The sequence below is a fragment of the Gavialis gangeticus genome, unplaced genomic scaffold (genome assembly GCF_001723915.1).
Source record: "Gavialis gangeticus isolate Ggan-Ray unplaced genomic scaffold, GavGan_comp1, whole genome shotgun sequence".
NCBI lineage: Eukaryota > Metazoa > Chordata > Crocodylia > Gavialidae > Gavialis > Gavialis gangeticus.
In genome coordinates, this window is record NW_017729025.1 from 88,136,842 (window position 1) to 88,146,807 (window position 9,966).

General features: G+C 43.0%; 1 protein-coding gene across 1 annotated transcript in view; it reads right to left on the minus strand.

Annotated features, from left to right (window-relative positions):
• RGS6 (regulator of G-protein signaling 6) overlaps nt 1-9,966 on the minus strand; it is a 772,987-nt gene that overhangs the window by 54,224 nt on the left and 708,797 nt on the right. The window contains exon 16 of the mRNA XM_019519132.1: nt 4,516-4,605. Within this exon, the coding sequence (XP_019374677.1) occupies nt 4,516-4,605 (90 nt within the window). The remainder of the gene's footprint in view (nt 1-4,515; nt 4,606-9,966) is intronic.

A 9,966-nucleotide genomic window follows, 5' to 3' on the forward strand; every position in this document is an offset into this window, starting at 1 on the left:
GGTGTGTCTATAACTCAGAATGAAGGTGTAACTAGGTATGCCTATGCTAGCTTCAACCTGGCTAGCATGGGTAACAATAGCAGAAAAAGCACAGTGGCACTGGCTTCAGCATGGGCTAGCAAACAGAGTGCATACCTGGGTCCCCTGAGGGTTTATATTCTAGTTGCTAGCCCATCTTGAAGTCTGTGCTGTCATGTCTTTGCTGCCACTGCTTGTTCAGTAGACTAGAGGCCCTGTGCCTTGACACTGTCTTGCTAAGACATCAACAGAACCTTGGTTCAACAAGGCTTCAGCTTCTAACCGAGTTTCCCACTTCCCTCTCCCTCCTTGCAATGTAGCACCAGGTTCAGCTGGACTGCCAATAAACACGGAGTTTCAAAGGGCTTTGCAGATCACATCTGGAAGATGGTAAGTGATGCATCTCCCAGGAAGATAGGGAGGCTTGAAGGGAGGCTCAACAACGGGGGAACAAATAGCTGGTACACATACCAAAGTAGTGAACTAGGGTGCACCTGCACAGGTATCTCTGTGGTGACTAGTAGTGGTTTTTTTATGGGATCATTAGAATCTGATTGGTTTCTATGGGTGTTCAATGTATAACACAGGTATAAACAATGTAACTGCTCTATTCCACTTTTGATGTGTAGCCCCTGCCTACCTCCCCTCTGCCAATCAGCCTGATCAGGCAGACAACAATAATTTGAGGTTCTTTAGTTATACTCACTATGTAATTTATTTAAGCTTAAGAAGTACTTTATTCATTAAACCAGGGACAAAACTGAACTGTTCAGGGATGGAGTCTGGCTAGCCCAGCTATTTGCAACACTACTACCTGTGTTAGATAGATTACATGTGCAACACCCAGATTTCCATTTTATGGTAACCATACATCTATGTTCTTATATGGACAGTTACTCAAGGGGCCTCTTGGCTTTTTCCTTTTGGGGACAATGGTTCTAGCTGCTCAGCTTCTAATTTCACACCTGAAAAAATGCAGCAACTAAAGCTACTCTGCTTTATGCTTCCCTCCTCTCCCCAAAAGGTACTAGCAGTGTCTAACAGGCCTTTCTTCTCTTGTCCATACATCTGAGTTCTTGTGGTGACCCATCCTGTTGAAGATGCAGTGGTGTTTGAGCTGCTTCACTTTTTACCAGGACTGGTAAATGGACACTCAACCCCACTCAACCAGTTCATCCAGCCAAAATTTCTACACAGGTGGGATTGTCAAGACCTAACTGTAGCAGCCATCCCTTACAAAAGGTTCATTATCATCTGAACATATAGCCATCTTTTTGGCTAATGAGGAGAAAGGATGTTGGTTATAAATAATAACCAACTGTAAGCTGTAGTCTGAAGTAATACATCTATAGCAGTAATGCAAACAGACTGATGTCTGACTAAGTGCAGCACAGGTGGGGCACATGGCATGTACCTTACAAAGCAAGGAGTCAGCCCTGGAGCGCAGTGGAATCCAGGCCAGCACTGATGATGCTCCTGCAGAGAGCAGCCCAGTGACAGCTGCCTCGCTACAGGTATGAGGCCAGATGGAGAAGTAAACAGAGACTTGTCCTTATGCTGAGAGCCAGGCTAAATTCCACTTCTCCAATGCTCTGTCTACATCTTTTCATGGCCAAGGCATGCAAAAAAGAAATACTGCCATGGACTGCAGAGAATTACACCTAGCTCTTTACCTGTCTAACACCTACATATGACCTCTGCTTACACTCATGCTGGAGCCCAACATTGCACTCCCCAAGCACCAGAAATTGGCAGCACCCAGGCCAATATACAGTGATGAATAAAGTAACAACACTGAGAGGAAAGGAGAAAAAATCCATAGTGAATGAATAAGAATAAGGCACATGTGCTCTATATTTGGTCCCTAATCACTGAGTGCTGTGTACGTGTTACCCTTCCTACTCCTTCTCATAACCCAGCTAATTTGCTCCCAGCATACCAAAGTCCATGCTCACTTCTCTCCTAGCCTGCAGACCAGGAACTCTTATGTGTGCAGTTATTATGTGATGTGGAAAAATGATAATACTTTGCACTTATTATTATGATTTCAGCTCAGGAACTTGAAATGTGCCAGATATTTTTACAGATGTTTATCAATTATGTCTCACAACATGTCTGCCAGGCAGGTCAGTCCTTTACAAAGAGAAGAATAAAAAACAAAGATAAGTTATTAGATTTCTCCGATGTCAAATAAGAAAACAAGTGGGGAAGCCAAGGAAAGAACCCAGCTATCACGACTCCTCCTCTTGTGCTTTGGCCACAAGACCACCCTTCCCACTCCACTGTACATCTCAACTAGCCAAGGCACTGTGTGAGAGAAGCAATGTCTAACAAAGACCCAACACAAAAGACACACACACATTGTTCATACACAAACCTTGAAATGCCATGCAATTCATTTGTTTTGTGTAAACAAAGCAACTCTATAATCTTCTGCTAGAATTAATCTTCAACAAAAAAAATCAGGAGACACCATGCTGGTGTGAAAAAGAGGTAATTTAGGTTCAAAATGAGAAATGTCCTTTGAATAAAAGGAAGTGTTGGAGGTCCACCTACCAGGGACTCAACCTCTCAATCCCCTAAGGCTCTGGTATTCCACTGTGCTTCCCCATCCCTCACCCTTTTTCCCAGGTTGTCTCAAGATACACGAATGGATCAGATCTGCGCTGGAACTCCTAAGGATCTTATTAGGAAGCTCAGCATGACAGCTTCCTATTTTTTCAGCCAGCATCTCTGTGCTTTCAGTGGTACAACAACATTTATTACAACCTGGCTGCGAAGTTTCAGAGCTTCTGAAGTAATTATAATTTTGCTGTGTGTTAAGCTGGCGAACTGCATGTTTGCATAATTTCTACCACTGTCTTTTTTGTGCTTGGCTAAATTCACCAGAATACCCATGACCCTTTCTAATGGAAACTAGATTCTGACTTCCACTGCACTGTTAGCATGCCACAGACTCTGCTCCCCAGGCAGTCTGAGTGGGGGAAGAGGAAGTCATGCTGACAGGTCCAGCGCTTGATCTGACAGCAAACAATGTTTCTAAAGAGATCTTGGTTTAGAACTGGCTCAGCTGGGGGGAGAACTTTCCTTCAAATTAACACATGAATCCTTATGTGTTCATGTTGTGTAAGGGAGGCCAAACTGGAAACTGACAGGGATAAGAAGAGCAGCAAATGGTTTTAATTTCTCTATCATCAAAGGCAGTTCAGAAGTTTTAATGCACTGCTTTCTTTTCCCCCAACCTCTGAATTCTGACCTGCAACTTAAATTTCAAATGTCAGATAGGACTTCACATTTCCTCTTCCAGTCTATATTTGTCTCAGACCAGCTGGTTTTGACACCAGGCCAGTTTATGCTCTCAATTACATCATTCCAATGCAACTGATGCTCGTGCCAGGCACAGCAGAGGGTAAAGTTTGACTCATTATGTCATCATACACACTGTAAGGATGCACAGTAGCAATCAGGATCTAAAGTACCACTGGGATTTCTCTGAGTTATGCCAGTGTTCTGTCATTTGGTAGCACACAGAGTATGTCGGGGAGGAAAAACAGAGAACAAAATGATGGAAAACCACATGCTTAGGCTGCAATAATTGTCTTGGAAGTCAAAACTTTACGGTATAAATGGGACGTGCACATGCGTACATACACATGTGTACACACTCCTGGAGTAAGCCAAGAGGCAGAAAAAGCATTTAAGCACAGCCACAAATACAGAGATAAGTATCTTACCTCCCAACTCCCCCAAATGGAACAGAACTGGCTGGGTAAGAGCTGACTTAATCCTATATAACCAGCTACTCTTTTGAGTTGGGAATTCCTTGCAGAAAATAGGTTGCTGTCACCTTACGACTGAAACCCTTTTTTCTTGTAAAGAATGTGGCTCACTTACTGCCTGGATTGCAGTTACTTCTGGCCTCAAAAGAGAAGCAAAGTTCGGGGGGGAGGGAGGGGGAGGGAGGGGGAGGGCAAAGAGCAGGGGAAAGAGAAGGAGATAGAGGTCAGACACCCCAAGGAGGTCTCCAGGTAAGGCATCCAAAGGGAAGGTCGCATCGTTAGACTTACGAGGTTTGCAGCATCTCCCCATTCTTATTTCCCCGAATAGCAAATGACCAGATTCATGGGCTCTAATTCTGATATATGATATGATCTTTGTCATGACAAAATGACAGAGCCATTTTAAATGCCTCCATTGAGTCTGGAAGACGCTGGTGCGGTATGAGCATCTTTTCCATGTTCTGTGTTTTTACTGGCTGGCCAGTCTATCTTTTCCCCACATCTGCCGAGGCTGTGTATGGGGATGCCGTACCATGGGCTTTTTCAGGTAGAGAAAACAAATGTTCTCATTCTTGTTTTAAAGAAAGAAAAAGAAAAAAAAAAAAGAAAAGAAAAGAAAAGAAAAAGCAACAATATTCTTATTTTCACACTAGCAGCAAGCAGCAGGCGAGAATCAATAGGTGCTAAGAGGAGCAAGCATGTCCTTTCCAACAGGTACCTTCTTCTTTGCCAGCAATAAGTCCTGGTAAGCATTAGAACGGAGGAAACGTGCGTAGCTGTCACTCTTCATCAGTTTGTAAATGTGCTCCTGGGGGGTTGGGAGGAAAGGAGAGGTTAAGCACTCTTTTCAAATGCCATTCAGAAACCACAGAGATTCCCTGGTTGTAGACCAAGACCCCACTGTGCTAGGCACTTCAGAAACACAGAACAAAGACATGGTCCTTGCCCCAAAGAGCTTCAATATATTAATCTGAAGTTTAAAAAGGAATTGATTTTGTAAAGGCCACAGCTTCTGTCCCAAAGCAGAGAAGTTATTCCACTTCTGTCTGTCCATTTTATCCAATGACAATTAAATGCAAAAACACCATTTGACAGGGTCGAGGTCACACACCCCCACCCAAGTGCACACTCCCTCTGGCCTGCTCGGCTTCTGGCTTCACATAAGCTTCCCCTCTTGGCTGCCCAGTAGGTTAGCTTTGATGAGATGGAAAGAGGATGTTCTTGGCCCTGCTCAGACCCTGGTTTAATGGTTAGGACACTTTGTTGGGAAGTAGATGTAGTTTCAAATTCCTTCTGAATGAAGCAGCCTGGAAACTAAGTATCCCACCCCCAAGCAAGTCCCCGAGCCACTAAACTATTGGGCTATAAGGTAGGAGAGCCATCCACATTTTCCAGAAAATCACTAGCTGTGGTTTTCTGTGACCAATGTTTTAGGGATTTACATGGCACTCATTTACATGGAGCTGACATGCCTTCCACGTGCATGGAGAATAAGTGCCTGGAACAGATCCTTTCTCAGTTCTTTTCACAAGAGCAAGACCTGTTGTGTAAGTGGCTACTTACCCACCTAAAGGTGAGTTGTATTTGGGCCTTAGTGTCTTGTCCTTATAATTTTCACAACCAATGACAATTTCTTATGAGACAATATGAAACTTGCAAAATGAAATCTGGGTGGGTAGAGTGACTCTGCATTCCGTTTCCTCAGTCAGTTTTCATGCATAATTGAACAATCTTTTAAACTCAGCCATAATTTTCTAATTCTTCTCTGAACTCTTAAAAACCATTGTGCCAAACACCATGAAATCAAGCCCAAATTTTATTGACTGAGGAAATGCTTGGTATAGTAGAGTAGGAGAGCCTTATGCACAAGAGGAAAAACAGGAACACTGGATGTACCTCTAGTCTTTGTCTGTGGAAGTCTTTTTTATTATGTGCAATTTAAACTGTGCAGATTTTTATCACATGAAATATTTTCCCCTACCTCCAAGTGTCAGTGTCCAGATGTGCATGAATCTTTAGGAGAGAGGAAGAGATAGTGAATACTTTGGTTGAACTCTGTATGTCTGCAGTGTTGGCAAGCCAAGCAAAGCTTCAGCACCTTTATTGTTTTGGCTAATCTGTGGGCATAAGTAATTGCCTAATTCAGTTCTCTTTCTACTGTGCTAAGACAGGTGTTGCTGGCCTTGTTTTGACTCAAATACAGTTTAATCTTAACCCTTTGGTGTGGGTAAAATGGATTAAACTACATAAATTAACTATGCATATATCATGGATTGTGTGAATATGAATTGTGTGAATATGAATGTTCCTATCCACTCTTACAGTATTTCAGCCAGCAAGATTTACTTCAACTAAATTCAAACAGCTTGAGGACTGATTCAGTTTGCTGCCTCTTGGGCATGTATACAAGTGCACATTTAATGCGCATTAGCCCAATTTAGGCGTGCATCTACATGTGCATGTCCTTAATGTACCTTAAACATGGCAATTTTAGGATATTTGAGCCTAAATTTGATACCTGCATAAAGCACGTATCAAATTTATGTGCAAATAGCTGAGTCACATTAGTGAACATGTAGACACACTAATGTGCATTAACACAGTGTGTGTCCATTGACTTGGGACTAACTTTAGTCCCAAGTCAGTCTGCACACCTGCATTGATGCGCCTTATTGTGTGCATGTATAGATGCACGCCTAAATCACCTTAATGTGCATTAGACTATTGTGCATTAAGTTTAGGCACACCTAAAAGCTTGTGTACACACACCCCTTATGTCACTGATTCCATCCCCTAAAAATGAACTCCTCATAACTGGCCGAGAAGCAAACTGAATGCTTATAAACAAAGTCAAAGTTTTGCCTCCAGGGGCTAGGACCAGTGTAGAAGTGATCCCCGCCTGAAGAGGGAACATGGAAGGAGGCAACATTTCTGGTCTTTGGAGAATATTGGGGTCTGGACTGTCCTGGAGGTTAATGTTGGAGGTAGGGCTGGGCATGTTACTGATGTAAAAGTTCCACCTTCTGAAAAGATGCTGGTAGTATTGTAGAAGCTATATTTTAAGTCTCTAAGTGCTGAACATAGATGTAATCCTCTTTAGCACAGCCACAAAGAATATTTTAGTATTGGAGAAGGCTGTAGGGAAGTCTTATCACACAAATATGCTATAATACAGTTATGGGGGTGCTGCATTGTTAGTATAGATGTTCTGGATGCTCTGTGGATGTGGGGAGACTGGTGGATGTGGTATACCTTGATTGTAGCAAGGCTTTTGATACGGTCTCCCACAACATTCTCGAAGGCAAGCTAAGGAAGTATGGGCTAGATGAACGGACTGTAAGAAAAGCTGGCTGGAGTACTGGGCTCAGAGAGTAGTAATCAATGGCTTGATGTCCAACTGGCATCTGGTATCAAGTGGAGTCCCCCAGGGGTCGGTCCTGGGGCCAGTGTCTTTTGTTCAATGTCTTCATCAATGACCTGGAAGATGGCATAGAGAGCACCCTCAGCAAGTTTGCAGATGACACCAAGTTGGGGGGAGTAGTAGATACACTGGAGGGTAGGGCTAGGATTCAGAGTGACTTAGAAAAAATGGAGGATTGGGCCAAAAGGCATCTCATGAAGTTCAACAAGGATGAGTGCAAAGTCCTGCACTTAGGATGGAACAATCCTATGCACCAGTACCGGCTGGGGGCTGATTGGCTGGGCAGCAGCTCTGCAGAAAAGGGGGTTACAGTGAATATGAGCCAGCAGTGTGCCCTTGTTGCCAAGAAGGCTAATGGCATACTGGACTGCACTGGTAGGTGTGTTGGTAGTAGGTCCAGGGAAGTGATTATTCCCCTCTATTCAGCCCTGGTGACGCCACATCTGGAGTACTGTGTTCAGTTTTGGGCCTCCCGCTACAGAAAGAATGTGGATAAATTGGACAGAGTCCAGCAGAGGGCAACAAAATGGTTTGGGGGCTGGGGCACATGACTTATCATGATAGGCTGAAGGAAATGGGCTTATTTAGTCTACAGAAGAGGAGACTGAGAGGGGATTTAATAGCAACCTTCAAATACCTGAAGGGGGGTTCAAAAGAGGATGGAGCTAGACTGTTCTCAGTGGTGGCAGATGACAGAACAAGGAGCCACAGTCTCAAGTTGCAGCAAGTAATGTGGAATTTTAGGTTAGACATTAGGAAGAATTGGCTCACTAGAAGGGTAGTAAAACACTGGAACAGGTTACCCAGAGAGGTTGTGGAATCTCCGTCTTTGGAGGTTTTTAAGACTTAGCTAGACAAAGCTTTGGCTGGGATGATCTAGTTGTGGATGGTCCTGCTTTGAGCAGGGGGCTGGACTAGATGACCTTCTGAGGTCCCTTCCAACCCTAATTTTCTATGATTTTATGACTAATGGAAAAAAATAGTCACCCATAGGGTTGGAGGATGTGACACTCTCCACACAGACAGACTGCATATTCTCTGAATCACTGCCTCAGTGGGTGTAATTTCTGTAGGCTGTTGTTTGGGATCATATACATGATAGTGAAGCTTATATTTAGATACCTGGAGCCTTCTGGAGAAAGAAAAGCGATGTCCATTTTAGTACAAAGATAAGTACAAAGACAACATTGGGTATTGGCAGAGGAGAGATATGCCCCAACCCAGAAGGTCAGTTAACAGTAAAGCTCCTGCTTTAGGGCTGCAGCTAGGAAAATAGTTCTCATAGATGTCAGGATGACTTCTTGCATTTGGTCTTTGCTAACAAGGAGTAAGGACTGTATGTCTAACTGGGAGAAGACAAAAAATAACTTGGCTCTTGACATGAAATAAATAGCAAGATGACTCCTGACTGTACTCGTACCATGAAGGACAAGGTAGAATGGCACCTAAAGAGAGCACTACAAAGCACAGAGGGCCTTATGCCCCATTGTGTGCCGTTTGTGCATAGCTTTATATAATGAGTGATAAATTTTATAAACAATTGCAAAGCTGTCATTAATCTGCATGTTTGGAAACAACAGTAAATTTTAAAGAGGAAAACGTTGGCATTTCTTTGAATTAGAAAACAAAGAACCAACCAGGTGGTAAATCATGGAAAATTTCTTTACCGCAGTTATGAGAGACTGAGAGGAAATCACACCCCAGCTACAGCTGACAGTTGAAGTGCAGGGAAGTAAAGCCTGATAAGATACAGCACCCCTTTGGGTTTTTCCCTCCCTTTGCCATATCTCTGGAAGGAGATGAAGGACAAGCTCTATAAATTTTCTTGACAAGAGGGAAAAGAAAAAAAAATCAAAGTTTGAAATCCAGACGGGAATGTGGGAGGTGGATGAGATAACAGAAACTGTCTCGAAGCTGCACCTGCTTCAAATCAATGTTTTGCAACAAGATCTCAAGTCTCTCTCCCCCTTAGCAGTCAAAGCACAATGACCCTGGCTAGGGCAGAGAGTGGCAGCCAGCCAACCAACCAGGGCCTTGGGAATACCAGAGAAATATGCTGCAAAGAACAGAGTGATTTAGAAAAATAATTGTGTATCAGCCTCTTCTACACTGTGTACTTGACAGAGCTCAAAGAACATTTTCTTCAGTCAAAGCATCCTTTTCAGTGGGAATTTCTGGCTATTTTCTCTTCAATGTGTGTTCAAGACAAGAGCAGTTTTTGTGGTTGGAATCTGATTTTTTTCCAGGCTGCTATAATCTTGCCTGCTCTGCACATGGTGTAAAATCTCCCCAAAGCCCAGGCCTTTTAGGTTTGTAAACTCTGGGTTTGAGTAGAATTTTCTCTCACCTTTCCATCTGGATGGCATTCCAATAAGCTCCCAGATTTTACCTTGCTAATCGAGTTCCCTATAGCCAGAGGTAAATTTAGGTGTAAGAGTATCTAATGCTTGACTGTGGGAGGAACAGGAGATAACTTGAGATTCTCTGTAGCTTGGGTGTTTCAAGGTATATTTTTAGACAAAATTAGTGTATAATACGTTCTTTTAGGGTAAAATTAACCTCTCTACAGACTGTCTATGCAACACTTAACCTATGTTATTTTACCATTTCTATTTCCTGGGCCATCCCAAACACAACCAGCCCCTATTCTGTAAGTTGTTTGTAGGCTTTCCATGGGTGTTTAGGGCACATTAAATTGAGTATTAAATTGGTAAATGTACATTACTTTGGGACCCATTTGGATTGAAA